The sequence below is a fragment of the Manis javanica genome, chromosome 12, assembly GCF_040802235.1.
Source record: "Manis javanica isolate MJ-LG chromosome 12, MJ_LKY, whole genome shotgun sequence".
NCBI lineage: Eukaryota > Metazoa > Chordata > Mammalia > Pholidota > Manidae > Manis > Manis javanica.
Window position 1 is genome coordinate 25,649,997 of NC_133167.1, and position 22,918 is coordinate 25,672,914.

A 22,918-nucleotide genomic window follows, 5' to 3' on the forward strand; every position below is an offset into this window, starting at 1 on the left:
CTACCTATTCCTTACACATATAAACATAACAGACTTGAATTAATAACAGCTCAACAGAAATCCAAAACAGTAATGTCAGATATCTTTAACAGATCATTTTTCCCTTATCAAAACAGAACCAGTTTATGAAAATTGAGATCTTTAGTATAAATGACAGGCTCTAAAAAGTTACTCTATTTTTCTCATTTATAGTTGTTTTAACAAACAATGACTGTCTACACACAAGGTAGTTCTCAGAGAAGCCACCTGACAAGTTTTTTTAATTTCAGAATATAAGCTATAAAATAACAAACACAAAGGTGGCATTGGGAGGGAATAAAGACAACTCATCAGGACTTTTACTGGTTTTTGAATTCGTTTTAATTTTTCAAAAATTCTAACCCAACACTACCAAATGATTGCCATAACTGCTGAACACACTCTGAATGTATTCTTTCAGAATTTTTGAAATATTAAATATCTTCTTAAAAATGAAACTTATTCTGTACTTTCCCTTGAACTTTCCTCTACGCCTTGGACAAGCATAGCTCAAGCAGGGTTCTTTCTAATATGCAAAGTAAACCACAATGCATTTTAAGTCCTTTAAGGTTAAGGTTCACCACAGAATTTTTTCCAAGTAGATTTCATTTATAAACAAATAACCCTTAAAAGTCAATATGTTAATAAGCCAATGTGGTCATCCTTCAAACAAGAAAGCAGAGAAAAAATTTTGTTTACGAAATTGAAGTGCCATGCCAAATACAATAAAATCAAGTAAAAATAGACGTTACACTTATTTCTACAATCTCTCTCACAAAAATGAATAATGCCAACTCATCTGTTCAGCTAATGTATCGGCTTTGCAAGGCTTAACTTTTCATACCAAAGCTCAAATAACTATACCTAAAATTCCAGAAGTGATGGATTTTTCCCCATTTATTATGAAAAAATTTCAAACATACAGAACATCCTATATAACCTACCCCTAGATTCAACAATTGTTAACAACTTGCCATCTTTGATTCATCTCTACATATATGTATGCTTTTTTCACTGACCATTTACATATCATGAAACTTTACCACTAATACTTCAGCATGCATCTCTTACAAATAAGGGCATTCTTCTCTGTAGACACAATACCATTTACATACTTAAGAAAACTGACAGTATCTTAATATCATCAAATTAGAGATCATTCAAATTTACCTAAATGTCCCTAAAATGCTTTAAGTGTGTTTTCCCTCAAACCTGAAATCTAATAAGGCTCATACATTACAGTTGCTTCATTCTTTTAATCTGAAGCAGACCCCTATCTTCTTTCTATTTAATGATACTGAATTTTGAAAAAGCCTAGGCCAAATGTCCTATGGAACATCCCAGATCCTGGATTTGATCAATTGTTTCCTCATAATGCTATTTAACCTACTCTTATATTCCATATTTTCCCATAAATGAGAAGTTAGATCTAGAGGCTTGTGGAGGCCATGATTTTCACTTTCTTCTCTAGGTTCTCTACTAACTTTCCAAAAATGACTCAGAATTCTGCTTGTAATATATAATAAAATATATTTTAGTTGTTCAGTTCTACAAGACCAAGGGTGAAAATTAATCAAACCAGAAGATCACATTGTATGTTTTCCAAGTTTCTGAATGGTTTACTTATGAAAGATAAAAAACAGATTTTTTTTAAGTACAAGTATTTCAACTGATTTAGTAAATTTGAATTTCCTTAGCCTTAGAAGATAGAGGGTGATCACTAGAAAAGATTTAGTAAGTTTTACCATTAACTTCAATGGAAAAATAAAAACCACCCATTCCCGTTTGTGTTTAGGGAAAATGAAAACCAGAGGCAAAGTCTATTATTCTTTCACTTCACCCCTAGGTCACTAGTATTTACTTTCTGATAATCTGTGTTTATCTTAACTACAACAAAGAAAAAAACAAGTTATGTATTTCAACTTCACAAGTAGAAAAAGAGTAATTCTTGTTAGTATGCTAAAAACTAAGAGAGAACTGTGTAAACCAAAAACAGTAAAGGATTTATAAAGTCCCTAAATTATAGACTCTCAAGGTTGCAAACGACCTGAGAGGTCATTCTAACAATTACCTGCTTCCTAATGCTGGAACTTCCTCTGTTATATTCTTGGTGAGTAGGCTAAAGGATTCCTTATATTCCTTGTAATTCTTCTAAAATTCCAGATGTGGATTTTCACTTTAGAGACTCAGAATTAAAATTCCACTTAACCTTTCACCACTGTGAGCACTGATTCTCAGTAACCCTGAAAGATAGGCGTTAGCACCGGGACATCCCTGCGCACAGCAGCCACAGCACACTACTCCTAACTAGTGAGCCTAGTTTTCCCTTCAGCCTTTACAAAATAAATATAATTTCCTTCAGCAACTCTTCAGATACCTATTTTTCAGATACTCTTCAGATCACAGGAATTATTAAGGATGGCTTTCTCCAGAGTATTAGTAGTAAACTTGTTAAGCCTAATTACATTATTTTATTTTTATTGTTAGATTTCACAGACTAGTTTTAGATTTCAAAAGACTTAAAATGCATTGTTTCAGTCTAGTCTCAGCCTATCACTTAAGAAAACAAAGATCTTTAAATTCCAATTCTGCTCTCCAACATGCCAGCTATTCTTTCCATATTTTAATGATCTGTGAATCTAACAAACATTTAATATGAAAAAATGCTGTCCAGAAAAGTCTTTGAACCTGGATATAGACAGACTAAGCCCTAAAGCATGACCTAGGGGCATAGCCTTCTTGTTGACAACGAATTACCAGTTACTCTTTCGATATTTGACACAACCATTAAACAAACCGTAAACCTGACAATGGCATTACTAAGTTCTTGCGTTTGCCAAACATAACAAGCTCTTTATGTGTTTTTTCGAGGTGCATAGACTCCAGAGCCTGCGCTTTTAACAAGTAAGTATGACCAACTGCCTGTAACTACCTCTGTAACATATTTCAAGAGCAAAATTGTCCTCTTCGTCATCCACAGAACTACTGAGAGACCATTAAATGTCTTATAAACATCGAAGAGGACAGAATCTTTCAGTCTCCTTATCTACCAATCTCATATCACCATAAAAATGTAAATGGGTTGTTCTGGAATGATTTTATTTTAGTTAACCAACACCTGTGCCCAGTCACCTCCAATCCCTTTTTCTAAATACAATAGTACATTCTGTTCATAAAACTTTTTCTATAATTTTGCCAACTTCCAATGTCATATCAAGAACTTACCTTTTTAAAAATGTAATGCATCTGTCATAATAGTCACCTAACCCCTTTCCTCTTCTTCACAATTCTGCAAAGGTAACAAACTCTGACCCCATGATTAAAGCTCCAAATTATTTCAATAACCTGGTACATAGTTTGCCTGAACCTGGCAACAGATACATTTAAAAGAATCAGGCATTCTCTCTCTCTTATCTTGGACTTCACTTTCCTCTTAGTCATGTGTGTTCTCTCCTGATAAGGTTATCTTGAGAGAAAAACCAGCTTCAATTAATATTATACCAACTTCCCCAAATAAACGGCCTAATTTTGCTTTTTCTTTCTTCACATCACAATTTTAAAAATCTTTTCTAAGATATCCCTGGCATTTACTTCAACCTTCAGTGCAATCTGGACTTCTGCTATCTTGCCATTTTTTTTTAAAAAGTGTGATCCCTCTTTCAGAGAGAACCCTCCCAACTTTAACAGACAATTTTTTAAAGAGCTGATCAGAGAGGAGTCTGCAGGTAGTTTTCCTCAGTGATAGAATTTGAGGTTGTACTATATATAAAAACATCACTATTGGAGCCTTAACCTTTTAACAATAATTTTGCAGTTACTATAACATAATGAAGTCCCACAATTATTTTGCTTGTGTATTTTTTATTTATGTATTTTTACATACTCTTAAAATTTAAATTGGCATTTAATTACATCCAGAGTAATCCTCATCACTCATTTTAAAAAAGCACTTCATTTCTTATATAGTGCCATGTTAGATTTTAGTAATGGTCTACTTTTTCCTTTTATACCAAGTGAGTCAGTAAACTAAGTTTCAAATAAGATAGCTATAAACAAAGAATTAATCCCTTTTGTTTTAGAGAAGAAAAATATTTTATAAATACAGCATATACATAGTAAGCATTTTAAGTTACAGTAGAAAGATGTTTTGGAATGTGGGAATGTTTCTCCCCCAATTTAGTTCAAGCATGTGAAATGGTTTAGTGAAATACTATGCTACGGAGTAACAGCATAAGCAAAATAGGCTTTAAATGTTAAATGAAGAAAGAAAAATGAACAGAGCAGAACATCCATGTTATAAATGCAAAGAAATGCCACCTTGGAAGTTGCACATTATGCTAAGGGGAGAGCAGTCAGATGTAGTTCCTTTGAAAGACTACAAGCTTTAGACTGGGTGTGGTGGTACTGAGGGAGAAAGGAAGAAATAAAAAGAACCAACCAAAAAAGGTGTGGGGAGGAGAAGTGGGGAGATGAGAAAGGGGGGGAACGAAACCCACACCAAATCCCCTCAGCCATATGGACGGGAAAGAGGAAGCCAGAAGTACAGGCTGGGATGAGATCCTGTGGCCCAGCTCTCCTGCTGTGCTTGGGTTCCACCTGGTGACTCCCTCCTACCTTTTTGGTCAGCAGGGTGAGGGGGCACATGTGGGTACTTGGAGGGCTTCTTGATATGGAAGTTCACGTTGTCCAGCTCCATGTTCAGGCTGATAGAAGCGGCTGAGTCACTGTCCACTGTGGACTGGAAACTGCTGACTGATGTGCGCTTGCTAGGACTGGCAGAATCTTTTAGTGTTGGGGAGGGGAAAGAAATATAGGGAGAGGAGGGGAGTGAAAATGGGTTTCATCAGGGTATTGGAGGAAAGGAGAAAAATGTTTTTTTAATATACAAGCCCAATGTGCAATACCAAAATGGATACAGTATTTTCATGTCCTTCTGTGTAGGCTTAATAAAATTTGAACAAGTTAAATACAAAATGAATTTTTTAAATGAAGAAAGATATTGGAGGTTCTGCAGAGAGAAAGTCTGATATCATAGTGAAGAGGTGAGAAAGTCATCTGCTGCGATATTATTAGCTCAGAGTTATTTTTAAGCTGCTGCAAACTAGAGACTATGGCAAAACCTGAAAACGCCAGTAGCCTATGTCAGTTTCTTAAGAAAATACTGTATCTAGGACAAGGATTGCTATCAGATGTTTACATTTAATTGGAGCCATAAATCTTAAAGTGGATTGTTTCAACTAAACAGGACACCCATGTTATACATCACAGTGAATCCATATAAACTAAAAATACTGGAAAGTTAAACTCACTAGTCAGATTATCGTCACCTTCTTCAGCTATCTGTTCTGTGTCGCTGTCATCAAACTTGATGTCTTTAAACCAGGATGGTTCAGAGTGTCCTTCCACAGAGTTCACTGAGTCACTGTCAGGAGAAGGGGTCTCAGAAAATTCTGTACTCTGAAAGGATCAAGACAGGAGTCAAGCAACTGACCTTCAATGAAAATACCACTGAGGTGATCAATCTACAAATAAATTCTGGCCTAGTATTTCCCCAAAGCTAACCACTGAATAAATTTATATAAAAATAAGCAAATCAATAGAAACTAAGTTGTAAACCAACATCATGCTGACAATTCCACTCTTAAAATTGTAATTTTCATTAATCACTTGGCTTTGGCAGCATATTATAAGCAAACCATAACATAAAGATTTTTATTTTAGAGTGCTGCATTTCAGCCTGTTCTAACCCTGTACAGATGCTAGCACACATCCTGGAAAACCTCAGTTAGGGTTCAACAAATAACACCAAACCAGTCTTTTGGGTCATCTGTGTTTTCTAACCACTGAGGAAATTATAGTTCACAAAGATGTTACTAAACATTATAAATGTCAAATTAACATAAACCAAAAGTGAAAGTATATCTTTTAAAAAAGTTTCATCTCTCATGTAATTGTAGATTAATGATACCAAAAAAAAGTTTCATCTGTAAATAATTTCCCCTTCCCTAATTAAAGCAAAAAAAAGAGAATAGTCATCATTTTACCATTGCTGTACAATACTGCTAACAAGTCAAAATCCATTGCAAGAGTGACATTAAATTTTTTCAATCATTTTATTATATATACCTCCTTAGTCCTAAAAACACATAGTAAAACTGAAAGCCACTGAAAGTAAATGATAAGCAACTACAATATAAGCCCAAACTTAAGAAAAGCCACACCAACTGTTTAATGTTTGACTCCAATAGGTTTCTCATCACCACTACCTACCAAGTAAAAATATTTTGTCTTTCCTCAAACAGCAGAGAAAATATGTTAAAAACATGTATCTTTGGGCAATTCAGCTACCTTAATTTCCCCCAAAGAAAGACTTCACAACCAGCTAGTTCTATTCTCATTGGTAAAACTACCTGCAGGGGTCTGTACAGCGCATATTCGTCCCTGAAAAGTTGATCGTGATGACTGACACAGTCCAGCCAACGGCCATCAACCATTGCTTGTCCAATTGCTATAGCTTGTGCCCTGAACCAAGATCAAGAGAAATGAAAATTTTTAAAAGTCAGAATAATTTTACGGGTACAAAATGAGACCAAAAAAATCTGAATTTTTTTCCATTCTGATCAGAGTTAGAATTTCAAATAGTCCACGGGTGAGTGAGGGATAAAAGAGAGACCTGAAGCTAAATTAAAAGATTTTTCCAGGTACCATCACAAAGGAGAACCTACCAGTAAGGCACTCCTAACAAAATCTAATCTTAATTACAATGCACATTTATCAAGTACTCCAATCATGAATATTCCTGGCCTTACTATAGTAAAAAATAATGTTGAGAATAGCATGGCTCTTACCCTCAAGGACTTTACAGTCTTGATGAGAGGACAAAACCAAATACAGATATAGGTACAAAATGTATATACATATATATATGAAATGGACACTCAACACACTGCATTCATATGGCATTTCACAATTTATAAAGCCCTTTAGCCCATATTACTTCATTTCACCCTCAGAGCTTCTTCAGAGGACCATGTATTTTCTTCACATTGGAACTAAGGTCCAAGTCAAAAACAGATTGAGTAATTGACTGAAAACAAATAGAGCCAACACTGGCACCTAGGGCTTTACTGCTTAAGGCTGTTTTCTCTCTCTTCCTGTATACTTGTTTCTTCCCATGAAAGGTAGAGTAGCTAATCTAAAAAAGTAGACAAGTTAGGACATGTTTCCTTGAAAGACAAAAGAACCTGTCTCTTTTTCACAAAGGATTTGTGAGGCAGACTATAATGCTCAGGTGTGGCTTATGCACCCAATTCTCAAGATGGGTCACAACATCCAGATTAGGAACAGCATTAGGAGAACCCACTGCAGTCTTAGGCTCTAGTTCCCTTCCCCTGTCTTGCTTTACAAGAGCACTCTGTGTTTGGGGAAGCACCGCACATTTCTGCTTTTCATAAACACAGTAAATTATAAGCCCATTTGTCTCGTTGCATCTATTCTTTACTGATTAAAACCCAGAAGGGGTATGGTTGAGTAATTAACACCCCAACACCAAATGCAGAAAACAAACAGCACCCTACATATGATGAAATCTGATCCCCTTACATTAAAACAACATAAATAAATTATATCAAAACATTTTTCTTAAGATCACATTACCTTGTAGCAATGTGCCCATTTCGGATTAACCAGTTGACTAACTCCTTTCCTACAATGCAGTTGGGATGTGTTCTCAGCCAGTAACGGTGATCCTGAAACTCCATTCCACTACTGTGATGGCAGATTTTTTTCCACAGGTCCTTTAACTGAACACTGTCCTGAAATCACATTATAAGCAAGTAATCATTCCTGAGAAGGATGCTACTTACCTTTTCAGATTTTTTCCTGTGATTTCCAGATTTATAAAAAGCATTTCTCCTCGTATTTCTTTGTCATAGCTAATTTACACAATTTAACAGAAATGACACTTGTGGGGGCGACAGTTGAACTCAGTTCATCTAATGCCAAACATTATTTTTTTCTCTTGAAAACCAACTATTCCAAATAAATTTTTTTCAGTCAACGGCACACATTATCAATCTCCTTGTTATCGAAGTACAAAATTTCATATTCTTCTTCGGAGATGGGGCCAAGGACAGGGAGAGAACAGTCAATTACACTCATCTGAGGTGACTGTTCCCAGTAGCCTTCATTCCACCAGACTCTCACCATTCTCACCTATATCCAACTGCCAAGTAAAATTTCCTAAAGAAAGGCATTGAATGAATTACTCCTACCCCAAAATAACTTAAATGTTGCTCAACACCTACAGGTTCAAATCTCAACTTGTAAAGACTGAATTCATCATCCTCCAGCAGGTAGCCCCAACAAACTTTCCATTCTCATTGCCCCCAAACTCCAACCTCACCTCTCCCAACCTCTCCCAATTAATAAATCTGGCTTCAGTCCATGGAAAACACCATGTTTATCTTCATCTGTATACCTTTCTTCATACCTTTACATAGGACTTACTTTCCATGATGTCTCCCCAAATCCATTCCATCCTTAAAGGTCCAGTCCAAGACTTTCAGTTTAAAGCTTTTCCTGACTCCCTCACTGCTAATCTATTTTCTATTAAGGTATTACTTCTTTTACTCTTAAAGACCTGCCTATTAACCTAATTTCTACCTTTTAAACTATAAGCTTGAGGACAGACGCTGAATCTTCCATTTCTCTGAGTCACTGAGGGCTGAACACAGTACTTTAACACAGATAAATTCAATAAATAACTGATTATCTCATATAAACAGATAGTATTAAATAACCAAAAAATATTCCATGTGTATGCGAAACATGTTTCAAAGGTAAGACAGCAATTAAAGACCTAACTAAAAGTTAAGCTTTCTTATTATGCAAGCACCTGAATTCTGATTTTGCCAGAGTGAAGGGGTCAAAAAAAATATTATGAAATGTATGAGCATGGACTGCTTGACCAATTTCTCAGGTGATCCTAATAAAAACTTACTCTAATTATGTTCTCTATGTAATGTATATGCTAATTGGCTATTTCATTTATATGTTTCTTAAAAAAAAAAAAGAAAATCAGAGAGGTAAACATTCTTTATGCTCAAAAGTAGCAATGGGTCAAAGATACTGGACGGTACCAGAAGAATTTTGCGTTCATCCTCAGTGGTCTCTGCTCTAACATACGTGCGACTAGCCTGGGGACTGACAGATGTCTCATACGAAGGTACCATGGGAGAACCAGATCGATCCAGTGACAAGTTAGTAATGCTGGCTGATCTGGAAATAAAAACAAAAAGTGAAAACAGTTTTAAAGTCTTTATCAATAAACAGATTTACAGTGCGAATTCATTTTTAAATAAATTCCTACTTGCCAATGTTAAGGACACTTTTAAAAGAAGTTACGATGGTTATGTATATTATTGCTGAGGGAAGCTGAGAGACTATCCAGAAATTCTCTGTACTATATTCCTAACTTCTATGTTAGTCTAAACTTATTTTAAAACAAGTTTAAAAGTTGCTACAGAAAGATTACAGGAAAACAATTATAAATGAAGTTCATATAACAGTAATATTTCAAAGAAAATAAATACAAACTCTTATTTAAATGCTGAAAATTAGTAAGTTTTTTTTTACTGATGAATACAAAGAATCACAGTCTAAATGCAGAAACAGTCTTTCAGATCAGGGACAGGAAACTTGGCCCACAGGCCAAAGTTTTTGCAGTGAACTAAGAATATTTTTTTAGCTGAACATCTATAATGTTCTGATGACAGGAAATGCTAACTTTGAACCCCAGTTAAGCAAAATGTTATCCCCCAAAAGAGAATTCCTTTCTTCTCAATAGTACACCTATATTTAAAATACTGTCCTTCTTACATTTTGAATTTAGCCAATAAAAAAATTAGTGAAAAATTATTTCCTCTCTTGTTATATAAGTATGTACTTAATATCCCTAATTTTGCCTCTTGGCAAAGTTACCAGATAAACAGCTTATAAGTGGAGTATCAATAGCACAAAACAGGCTATTTATTTATAAAAACATTTTAGCTACAAATTTAGCTAGCTTCTACCTAGAAAAAAATGAAACCCAATTTTAGCTTCTATATAAAGGATAAAAGGCAGTAGCATCTACAATGTGTTAGACACTACATAACTCATTCAGTTGGGCAATATACATATCTTCCCTCATTTAATCCTTATATCACCTTGTGGAGTAGGTACTGCTAGATCCATTCTATAGATAAAGAAATCAAGAATCAGAGATTAAGTTGTCTAAGGCAATTCAGCTAATAAACAACTGGGCTGCCATTCAAAACCAGGTCTCAACTGAAAAACTTTGCTATACCCAGCATGAAAATAAAAATACTTTTAAAATAATTTAAGGGAATAGAGAGTCCAAATATTAACCCAAGCATATATGGTCAATTAATATACGATAAAGGAGCCATGAATATACAATGGGGAAATGATAGCCTCTTCAACAGCTGGTGTTGGCAAAACTGAACTATACGTAAGAGAATGAAACTGGATCACTGTCTAACCCCATACACAAAAGTAAACTCAAAATGGATCAAAGACATGAATATAAGTCATGAAATCATAAAACTCTTAGAAGAAAATATAGGCAAAACTCTCTTGAATATAAACATGAGCAACTTCTTCATGAACATATTTCCATGGGCAAGGGAAAGAGAAGCAAAAATGAACAAGTGGAACTATATCAAACTAAAAAGCTTCTGTACAGCAAAGGAGACCATCAGTAGAACAAAAAGGCATCCTACAGTATGGGAGAATACATTCATAAATGACATATCCAATAAGGGGTTGACATCCAAAATATACAGGAGTTCATGCACCTCAACAAACAAAAAGCAAATAATCCAATTAAAAAATGGGCAGAGGAGCTGAACACACTTCTCCAAAGAAGAAATTCAGATGGCCAACAAGGCACATGAAAAGATGCTCCACCTTGCTAATCAGAGAAATGCAAAGTAAAACTACAATGAGATATCACCTCACACCAGTTAGGATGACCAACATCCAAAAGACTAGGAACAACAAATATTGGTGAGGATGTGGAGAAAGGGGAATCCTCCTATACTACTGGTGGGAATGTAAATTAGTTCAACCATTGTGGAAAGCAGTATAAGGTTCCTCAAAAACTAAAAATAGAAATACCATTTGACCCAGGAATTCCACTCCTAGGAATTTACCCTAAGAATGCAGGAGCCCAGTTTGAAAAAGACAGATGTACCCCTATGATTATCACAGCACAATTTACAATAGCCAAGAAATGGAAGCAACCTAAGTGTCCGTCAGTAGATGAATGGATAAAGAAGATGTGGTACATATACACAATGGAATATTATTCAGCCATAAGAAGAAAACAAATCCTACCATTTGCAACAACATGGATGGAGCTAGAGGGTATTATGCTCAGTGAAATAAGCCAGGTGGAGTAAGACAAGTACCAAATGATTTCACTCATCTGTGGAACATAAGAACAAAGCAAAAACTGAAGGAACAAAACAGCAGCAGACTCACAGAACCCAAGAATGGACTAATAGTTACCAAAGGGAAAGGGACTGGGGAGGATGGGGGGGGAAGGGAGGGATAAGGGGAAAAGGGGCATTACGATTAGCACACATAATGTAGTGGGAGGGGCATGGGGAAGGCAGTATATAGCACAGAGAAGACAAGTAGTGATTCTATAGCATCTTACTATGCTGATGGACAGTGACTGTAATGGGGTATGTGGTGAGGACTTGATAATGGGGGGAACTAGTACCACAATGTTGTTAATGTAAGTGTATATTAATAATACCTAAATAAAAAAATAAATAAACTACCTTTTGGGTAGTGGTTGCACTACTATATATGTAAAAAAATGATAATTTAAGGAATTATTCAGCATTAGCGGAAACTCATTCTTAACAGTTAATGAGAAACCACTGATACTAAATATAGTCTATAAACAAGATTTTTTAAATAATCAGTTATTCATTTTTTGGCATTATCTTCTAGTGAAAAGTTGTCACTATGACTTAGTCAACTAATTAAAGCTCCTTCTGGTGTATGCATTTGTCAATACAGGTGGCTGCTCTAACATTCTAACCATTCCTGAACATACTCCGATAGAGTGGCAACAAGACAAAAAAAGAAAATTAGTCAATTTTGTTGTCAAATACTCTAGCAAATATCCTGTGGTAAGAATGATGACTGAAGTTTTATTTAAGATAGTATTAACTAAATTGTATTACTGACCAACAGTATTAACTAAATTACATCTTTCCTAAAGACTTAACTCAGTCTTAGCATAGTGTATGCATTTGTCAGTCTTAGCATAAACTCTAAGCATAAGGAGATAAATTGTAAATTAGCATAGTTTATCTCCACATTTATGCACATCACTAGGAATACTGTAATTTGAACCATCTTTTAAAAAAACTGTCCTGATTCCACATCCCTCTGCTGTATTTCCCTCCTCAACTATTGTGAAACTCCTGTCTCCAATTTTTCTTCCATTCTCTCCTGAACCCCCAAAAATCCACTCTAGTTGCCTTTCAAGGTTGCCAGTATTAATGTTAAATCCAATGGCCAGGTTTCACACATCATCTTACTTGACTTACCAGCAAGAAAACTCCCCCTTACTTGAACAACCTTCTTTGCTTGGCTACTAAGACAACACCTGCCCTGGTTTTCCTCTTGCCTCATCACTGGTCTCTCTTTCTCAGGGTCCTTTTCTTGATGCTCTTCATTTCCCCAATCTCAGTCCTTCGTCCTTATTTCCTCACATTCCACACTCACTCATTTGATGGTCTCCATCCAGGTGCACAGACTTACATACCACCCACATGGTGACAACACACAGTTTTTATCTCCAGCTTGTATCTCTTCTACTAAACTCTAGACTCACAGACCAACTATCTATTCGACATCTTGCTTGGATGTCTAGAAGGTATCTCAAATTCAACATGTCTAAAACCAAAAGCAAACTGTTCTTCCCAGTCTTGCCTGCCTCAATAAATGACAACTCCATCCTTCCAACTACTCAGGTCAAAAACCTGAGTCATCTTTTACATCCAGTTGGTTAGCAAATCCTGTTAGTGCTATAATCAAAATATATCTATAATCATTTATCATCCACCCCATTTCTCCTACTCAAACGTGAGTCAATTCTCTTGCCTAGATTACTGCATCAGCTTTCTACATGGTCTCCCTGCTTTTACTCTTATGTCCTGTAATTTCCTCAATAGAGCAACCAGACTGCACCCACCAAACATAACTTAGGTCATGTAATCATCCCTAACTTCTCACTCAAAACTCTTCTATATGGGAAAGCTTTCTTAAGAATGTCAACTAATAAATATTGAAGAAATGATGGAGTTAGAAAGTCACCATTTTGCAATCATCCCAGTAACATCTGTGTAAGAATAATAAATGGATGCTAAAATATTGAGTAAAAGATAAGGAACAGGATATTTACACAGATTCAAAATATTTCCCCATATATTATTTATTCATTACAAGAGGCAAATAGTAACTTTACAGTGGAAAACACAGAATGCTACTTTAACTAAGAGCTCAAGTCAGTATTACCAATAACATAAACTTGTATAACATCCTGACATGATAGACTAATAAGGCTATATCACTTATAGAATTCCTACCCCAAAAAACAGAGAATAGCCTAAATCTAATTAAGAGGAGTATCAGACAAACCCGAATTGATGAGCATGCCACCAAATAACTGGTGTGCCCTCTTCACAAATACCAAGATCATGAATGATAAAGAAAAGCTAAGGAAGACCATAAGACGTGATAATTAAATGTAATGCAAGATCCTGGATTTGATGACAGATTGGGAGGAAAATTACTACAAAGGATGTTATTAGGACAAATGGCAAAATCAGAATACATATAGTATATCCAGTAATAAAAATTTATCACTTAAATTTCCTTAACTGGTTATGTGTTTCTGAGAGGTAAAATGAATGTTCTGAGAAAACACACACTTAAGATTTGAAAACTAAAAGATGACAAAAGGCAAGTGTTAGTGAAGATGTGTAGAAAAGGGAACCCTTGTGCACTGTCAGTGGGATGTAAATTATGGCTACGACTATAGAAAACAGTATGGAAGATCCTCAAACAATTAACCTCCACATGATCTAGCAATCCTACTTTTGAGTATATATCCAAACGAATTGAAAAGGGATCTCAACGAGATATCAGCGTTCCTACATTTACTGAAGCACAATTGACAATAGCTAAGATGTGAACACAACCTAAACATGCACCAACAGATGAATGGATAAAGAAAATGTGGTAGACACATACAATGGAATACTACTGAGCCTTTAAAAAGGAAATTCGACAACATGGATGGACCCTGACAACATTGTACTAGGTGAAATAAACCAGGCACAGAAAAACAAATATTGCATGATTCTCCTGGTATGAGGTATCTAAAATGATCAAACTGATAAAAATCAAAAACTAGAATCATGGTTACCAGGAGCTGGGTGGATGGGGCAGAAGATGGGGACTTATCAATCAACACACATAAGGTTTCAGTTAAGTAAGATAAGCTTTAAAGATCTGCTGTACAACATGTACATATAGTCAACAATAATGTACACTTAAAAGTTAAGAAGACAGATCCTGTGGTTAAGTATTCTCACCATAAGAAAGCAAAATTTTTTAAAAAGAAGAAAAAGATAAGATCTCCATCCTGCTAGAAAAAGCTCAGTCCTAACAGCAAGTAAAAAGCTGACAGACTGAAAAAATTCAACTTGTCTTAGGTCAGTCATAGAAGTGAAGTGAGGGGGCAAATTACTGCCCCCCTAAATTGGACAAACATGAGATGACAGAAAATCACCACTTATGGAAAGAGAAACCCAAAAGCAAAACCTCCTTGGCAACCAGAATCAAGTAGGAAAAATTGAACTGTAATAGACAAATTGCTGCAGGCTCAATGTGGGCAATCCTGAGAGATAAAACCAGAGTGGGGGAGATACTCATACTTATGCTAATTTTACCTCAACATGAACTACAAGTGATTCACAGTGAATATCAGAGAAAAAGCCCATAAGGCTTTTGGCAGGAGGGGAAAAGGAATCACTTTTTAACAGCCAGAGCACTCTGTTCTTTTTACAAGGCACAGAGAAACTATTTTATCAGTGCCTGATCTGCTGGGCTTATCAGAGCCTAAACTAGTTGAGTAAGGGAAGTACCCAAAGCCAGCCCACTTCTGCCATCCTATGCCATCTAAGGGGGAACAAAACTGAGAAGCACTTGTGAAGTTCATGCTTCAGAGGAAGAGGCTCACTGAAAGACTGAGACCTAATCACAGGACTACAGAGGATTCCCCTCCCTCCACACCTTACCCCTACATTACTAAAAGCCTATTTACCACAAGGCCTTTGGCCCACCCAGTACACCATGTCCACCCTTTCAACCAAAAATGACAAGGCATACTAAAAGGCAAAAACAGTTTGAAGACACTGGCTAAATATCAGAACCAGAATCAGATATGGCAAGAATGTTGAATTCTCACACTGAGAATCTTTAAAAACTATGATTTCTATGCTAAGGGCTTTAATGGAAACAACAGACAACATCCAAGAAGAGATGAAAAATGTAAGCAAAGAGATGGGATATTCTAAGAAAGAATCACAAAGAAATAGTAGACATCAAAAACACTGTAATAAAAATGACAAATTCCTTTGAAGGGCTCATCTCTAAGCCAGATGAGTTCACTGGTGAAGTCTCTCAAATATTTAAAGAGGAAATTATACCAATTCTTTTTAATCTCTTTCAGAAGATAAAACAGAGGGAATACTTCCTAACTCATTCTATGAGTTGAGCATTACCCTAATACTAAAACTAGACAAAAGACATAAAAAAACTATAAATACTCTCATGAACACAGATGCAAAAATCCTCAGCAAAATCTTAGCATTCCAATCCTATAATGTATAAAAAGAATTAATTATGCACCATAACCAAGTGAGATTTATCCCAAGTATGAAAGACTAGTTCAACAATTGAAAAATCAATGTAATCCATCACACCAACAGGCTAAAGAAAAACTATATATCATATCAACAGACACAGGAAAAGCATTTGACAAAATCCAAAAAGCATTCATGGAAAGACTCTTGCCAAACCAGGAATAGAGGGCAACTTCCACAACCTGATGAAGAATATCTACAAAAAACCTACAGCTAACATAATACCTAATAGTGAGAAACTCAAAAGCTTTTCCACTAAGATCAGGAACAAGGCAGGGATGTCCCCTCTCACCATTGCTTTTCAACATAGTGCTAGAAGTAATAGCTAAGCAAAAAGACATGAAAAGGAAATAAAAGAAACACACATTGGTGAAGAACTAAGACTTTGTTCACAGACGACATGACTGTCTATGAATAATGAATGCTAAAGAATCAACTAAAACTCCTAAAACTAATAAACAATTATAGCAAGATTGTACAACACAAGGTTAATGTACAAAAGTCAATAACTTTCCTATATACCATCAATGAACAAGTGGAATTTGAAATTAAAAATACACTGCCATTTACATTAGTACCCTCCCAAAATGAAACAGTTAGACATAAATCTGACAAAAGATATATGAGATCTATATGAGGAAAACTATAAAACTCTTATGAAAGAAATCAGAAAACTAAATAAATGGAGAGATATTCTGTGTTTATGGATAGGAAGACTCAATATTGTCAAGATGTCAGTTCTTCCTAACTTGATCTATGGATTCAATGCAATCCCAGTCAAAATCTCAGCAAGTTATTTTATGAATGTTAATAAACGGATTCTAAAGTTTATACGGAAAGACAAAAAACCCAGAATCAACATAGTATCAAAGAACTAAGTCAAATGACACACCCAACTTTAAGACTTACTATAAAGTTACAGTAACCAAGACAGTGTGGGGCTGGCAAAAGAATAGACAGACGGGTCAATGAAACAGAACAGACCAGAAACAGACCCCACAAATACATACAGTCACTGACCTTCAGCAAGGGAGCAAAGACAACACAAGGGAGCAAAGACAGTCTTTTCAACAAATGGTGTCCTGACATGTGACAAAACAATGAATCTAGAGATAGATAATTAATCACAAAAATTAAATCAAAATGGGTCACAGACCTAAATATAAAGCATAAAACTCCCAGAAGAGAATATAGGAGGAAAGCCAGATGATGCTGGGTATGGCAATGACTTTTTAGAAACACACCAAAGCATAATCCAGGAAAGAAAAAACTTGGTAAACTGGACTTCATGAATATTTAAAATTTCTGCTCATGTAAGACAATATGGAAATATGGAGACCAGGAGAAAGTATTTGCAAAAGACATAACTGATGAAGGACCTATCCAAAATATAAGAACTCTTAAGACTTGACAATAGAAAACAAACCCAATTAAACAAATGGGCAAAGACACCTCATCAAAGAATATAAACAGGTGGCAAGGAAGCCTGTGAAAAGATGTTCAATATCATATGCAACTAGGGAATTACAAATGAAAACAATGAGATATGATTACACAACTAATAGAATGGCCAAAATCTAGAATACTGACATGACCAAATACTGTCAAGATATGCAACCACAGGAAATTTCACAGCTGGCGGGAATGCAAAATGGCAGACAATCTGGCAACTTCTCACCCAAACTAATCATACTTTTACCATATGCTCCAACAGTTGCACTCCTTCATATTTACCCAGATCAATTAAATGCATGATCACACAAAAACATGCACAGAGATGTCTATAGCAGCTTATTCATAATTGCCAAAACTTGGAAACCAAGACATCCTTTAGTAGATGAATGGATGAACAAACTGTGGTACATCCAGACAATGGAATGTTATTCAGGGCTAAAAAGAAATGTGCTATCAAGCTGTGAAAAGACATGGAGGAAACTAAATGTCTATTATCAAAAGACATGGAGGAACTGTAAGTGCCTATCACTAAGTGAAAGAAACCAATATGAAAAGGCAACATACTGTATGATTCCAACTATATGACATTCCGGAAAAAAGCAAACTATGGAGACAGTAAAAAAATCAGTGGTTGCCATGAGTTGGGGGAAGGAAGGAATGAAAAAGCAGAGCAGAGGATTTTTAAGGCAGTGAAACTATTCTGTACTAAATGGTGGATACATGTCCTTATACGTTTATCCAAACTACAGAATGTACCACACCAAGAGTGACCCTAATGTAAACTATGGACTTGGGGTCCATAATGATGTGTCACTGCAGGCTCACCAACTGTAAGTGTACTGCTCTGGTACAGGATGTTACAGTGGAGCAGGCTGTGATTATTGGAAGCCGGGGTAGTGGTATATGGGAATTCTCTGTACTTTCCACTCAATTTTCCTGTGAACCTAAAACTACTTTACAAAATGAAGTTTATTGATTTAAATAAAATACAAAGGATGCTGATGTCTGCAACTTACTCTCAAATGAATTAGAAAATAAAAACCAGTATGTACATTATATAAAAAGAAACAAAACAAATGGTCAAAAGGTAAATTAGTAAACCCTAATGAAGAATACAGGAAAATTTATTTTATCATTCTTGCAATGTTTTCCAAGTCTGAAATATTTTCAAAATAATTAAAAACTTTTCTAAAAAAGTCACAGCTGGTGGGAATGCAAAATGGCAGACAATCAAACCTTTGCAAATACTTTCATTTTTACAGACTTAAGTGGTGGAAGTGGCTGTTAACCTTAAGAACTAGACTCCTGAATAATCATGGTAAATTTTACACTTTACAAAAAATGTAAAGCACAAAAGGAAAAGCATAAAGAATAGGGGTGGAGATGAGAATTTCCCAGGAGCTTCCCTCTAACCCAGAGTAAATGACAGTCCTTATAATTAATTGTGTAAACACTCTACTCCAGATACACAGGACCTCTTGTATTTCCTTGTCAAGTGTGTTTCCTCTCAAGAATGCACTATTCCGTCTACAGAATGCCCACATGGCTCGTTCCCTCATATCCTCAGGTTTTTGCTCAAAAGCCCCCTTCTCAGTGAGGTATTCACTGACAACAGTATTTAAAATTCTCATCTCCACCCCTATTCCTTATACTTTTCCTTTTGTGCTTTACATTTTTTGTAAAGTGTAAGTTTTACTATGATTATTCAGGAGTCTAGTTCTTCAGGTTAACAGCCACTTCCACCACTTAAGTCTGTAAAAATGAAAGCATTTGCAAAGGTTTGAACATAAGATCTGGTAAGCTGAAAAAGAAGGAAGTGTACATGTGTAGAATAATTACAGGCAAATATTTCAAGGAATTTGGCTAAGAAGAAAAAAAATAATTGAGAATATAGGTAACCAGAAGTGAAACAAAAGTGAAGGGCTTTTGTTTGCTTGTTTGTTTTTAATAGGTGACCTGGGTTTGTTTAAATGTTGATGGACAGGAGTCAGCAGAGAGGGGGAAGATATGAACATCAATAGGATAACTAATAAAAAAATGAGAAGGGACAGGAACCAGAATACAAATGGAGACTGGGCCATGGTGAAGAGGAAAAGGATGAGCTGCAAATGTAATCAAGTTGGGAAGTGGTGGTAAGAGTTGAGAAAGTTCCCATCTGTCATCTCTTTTTCTCACTATATATAAGTAAAGTCCTTTACTAAGCTAGAAGAAAGGAGGGTGTAGGTTCCAAGATCTGAAACAACAGAGAACAGTGGAAAAGGGCTGATGAGAGATGGAAGCGAGCACTGACTAGCAAAAGGGAAATGACAGTTTAATTCAGTATATAAGAAAGTATATAACAATCTCATCCATTTGTATCTGTTCTTCTCACTAGTATGAAGAGAAAAAAAATCACACACAGAATACAGTGTTTTCATCTGGCAGTTTACCTATTACGAGCAGGAGATTTCCCAGCATCCTCTTGAACAGATACGAGTCTTGTTGAAATAGCAGTATTTGAGGAGTCTGGATGAATCAAACTATAAAGAAAACAGGAAAATACTGAGATGATTTGGGACAGTAAAAAGCAAATCCAATTTCAGTGAAGTGCTTTAACATTTAAAAGCAGATTGTTTTCCCCTACAATAATGAAATTATGGAACATTTTTGTTTTCATCCTTTGATTAAGGTGAAAACAGTATGGTTTTTATCTTAAGTTTATCAAATGCCAAAAGACTGATAAGGAGAGTTTATTAAATATATGGGATGTCATTAAAATAATAAAATTGGTTGGCAGGGTACTTACAGAACTCCTCACATCATGAGACTGAAATACTGAGTTCAAATATTTGAATCTCAGTCCCCATACCCCCTGGAATAGTACAACAGAGTCAGACAAACACATGTACAAGTGCAGACTCTACCTCTCAATAGCTGTGTGACTGTGGATATATTACTTAATCTCTCTGAACCTCAGCATCTACATCTGTCAAAAGGAGAACACAGTGGTGGCTACTGCAGAGATATGATGACTCAAAGAATAAATTATCAAAAAATAAATTATCAAAGAATAAACAATTATCAAAGAACCTAAAATTATTCCACCTTTGACATCTCTCCTACATCTCTCAGAAACCTTTCAAACCTGGTTTGTTTTATTGTATCACACTTGCCAATCCTGGGCTTACACAACAGGGCCAGGTACAACTAAAAGACATTGCTAAAGTAAGCAAGAACTGAGAATCACTATTTTTTTATTGTTTTATTAAATGTAGAATCAATCTTAAATATTTATATAATATACGGAACATATAGAGAATGACGCCAAAAATACCAATGCACCCATGGAGCAATTTAAGAAAAAGAACATTACCACTGACTCCAAAGTGCTTGTGCTTCCCACCCAGGCCCCTCCCCTCCCTCAATGGAACTACCTGTAAATTTTGTATTTATCATTCTCTTATTTTTCTTTAAGTTTACCATGTTTGTATCACTAGACAGTGTATTTATCTTGTATATCTTTTAACTTTATATAAATAATCTCTGGATATCTATGTGACTGTCTTCTCTATTCTGCATTATGTCCCTGAGATCCTTACATGTGGAATGTAGCTATAACTCACTCACTTTTGACTTCTGTTTAAATTCATTGGTTACATACTAATTCCTTACTTCCTTAAGGGGTAATTAATAAAGTAACTTATCATGAAAATGTTTGTTAAAACTCCAAGCTCTTTGATATGGCCAGATTTGGTATTATGCATAAGAAAATAATTTAGCAAAAAAAAAAAAAAACAATCAGAAACTAATGAATCTAGGATTCTAATTCAAACAATTCCAGGTAACTTCCAAGAAAAAATTAGTCTAACATCCTCCACTACAAGGCAGTGTAGCTATACTTGGACATATGGGGAAACATGAAATTCTTCTTAGGAAGAAAAAAAAAACTAATTTCATTTGCAAATATTATGAATACAAATTTAATAGGAATTCTCCTTCTCTAAGAAGGCTACATTAGAAATTATTAATCTCAGTAACTTCCATTGCCTACTCAATAAATATTATCAAGATCATATATATGCCGCACCCTATTTTTGGTCCCAGGGGTAGAACAGTGAATAGACAAGATATAAAATCTCTCTTTGTACAGCTTACATCTACTTAGTCAATATATACACTACTCGTATACATCTGTGATCCTTCTGGACGCAAGCTAAAGAAAGGGAGAAAATGGGGAATTTGCAGGAAACAATTCAAAGGTAAAGATTAAATAAAAGCACTCAGGTCACAAGAATAATCAGTATTTCTCAAATTTAAATCAAATTATATTTAAGTGACAGTACCTTTGCCAGGCAAAATCATCCTCTAAAAATATGTTGCGGCTGGCTTTTCTACTCCCAACAGGGGTTCGGGGTTCACTTGGATCAAGTACAGACACAGAGGAAGCAGAATCTGAAAGAGCATTCAAGTCTTCCCCAATGGAATTACTGTCTGTGGAATGAGCGTAACTTAAAGCTATTTTTCTACAATATGTGCAAGCTCGGAGGTCCCCTAGGAGAAAAAAAGAGAAAATGAAGTAAAAGATAATAATATATTACTTAACAGAACCTATGAAATCCTTGGTTTAATGCTTAATCTAATAACAGGGAACAGTCTCTAAGCAAGCACTACCAAACAAGACATTTTTAAAAAGTGAAATAACTTTGTTTAGCTCAGTTACACATTTTAAAAACCATCATTATGATAAATTCATCCAGGTATCCAAATCCCCTCAAATACTTAAAATGAGTTAAGAAAACATCATTCAATGATACCGGAAAACTCTGCCTAAGAATATTTTTCAAGTTTCCAGAAGTGAAATAAAGCACAGTAGGTTCAAAAAACAAAATTTAAGTACAGTAAATAAACCAACACAAATAGAAACAGTATTTCCTAGGTAAGAAGTGAGGAGGAAAATATTGTTAGGTCTCTATTGTGAAGCCCTGAAAAGCTTCTTTCTTTGTACAGCTTTGTACATCTTCCACAAGGGGGCACATTTCAAAAACAAATAGAAAATGCACTTTCACAGACAATATGAAATACGGGAGGATGACTACTAAGGAAATTCTCACAGTGAAAGTTAGGATGGAAATGAAGTATTCTTGGGAAGACAAGCTACAAGATTACTTAATGCTTTTAAACGTTGTAATTTCTTTTAGGATGCAGTCCTGCTCAAATCTTAAATTTTCATTTCTACTCTGTTCTTCTGTACCAATTATTTACATGACTGTAATATTTCAGTGTACTAAAAAAGGAACTAAGGTAGCTGAACTTTAGTGACAGGTTATTTAACAACTCTAACTTAATTTTTTTTCCATTAACATTAGAAAACTGAAGTGACAATAAAAGATTTCTTGAAGTCAACCATACTATTACATAATTACTACCAAGTATAATTGGTATATAACTAT

General features: G+C 35.3%; 1 protein-coding gene across 3 annotated transcripts in view; it reads right to left on the reverse strand.

Annotated features, from left to right (window-relative positions):
• Positions 1–22,918, reverse strand: part of PIKFYVE (phosphoinositide kinase, FYVE-type zinc finger containing) — an 83,102-nt gene that overhangs the window by 48,313 nt on the left and 11,871 nt on the right. For all 3 annotated transcript variants that reach the window (XM_073218211.1, XM_073218212.1, XM_017663264.3), the window contains exons 7-13: positions 21,812–22,019; positions 19,919–20,008; positions 9,159–9,297; positions 7,675–7,832; positions 6,429–6,540; positions 5,328–5,475; positions 4,633–4,800 (exon numbers count right to left, since the gene is read on the reverse strand). In XM_073218211.1, the coding sequence (XP_073074312.1) occupies positions 4,633–4,800; positions 5,328–5,475; positions 6,429–6,540; positions 7,675–7,832; positions 9,159–9,297; positions 19,919–20,008; positions 21,812–22,019 (1,023 nt within the window). The remainder of the gene's footprint in view (positions 1–4,632; positions 4,801–5,327; positions 5,476–6,428; positions 6,541–7,674; positions 7,833–9,158; positions 9,298–19,918; positions 20,009–21,811; positions 22,020–22,918) is intronic.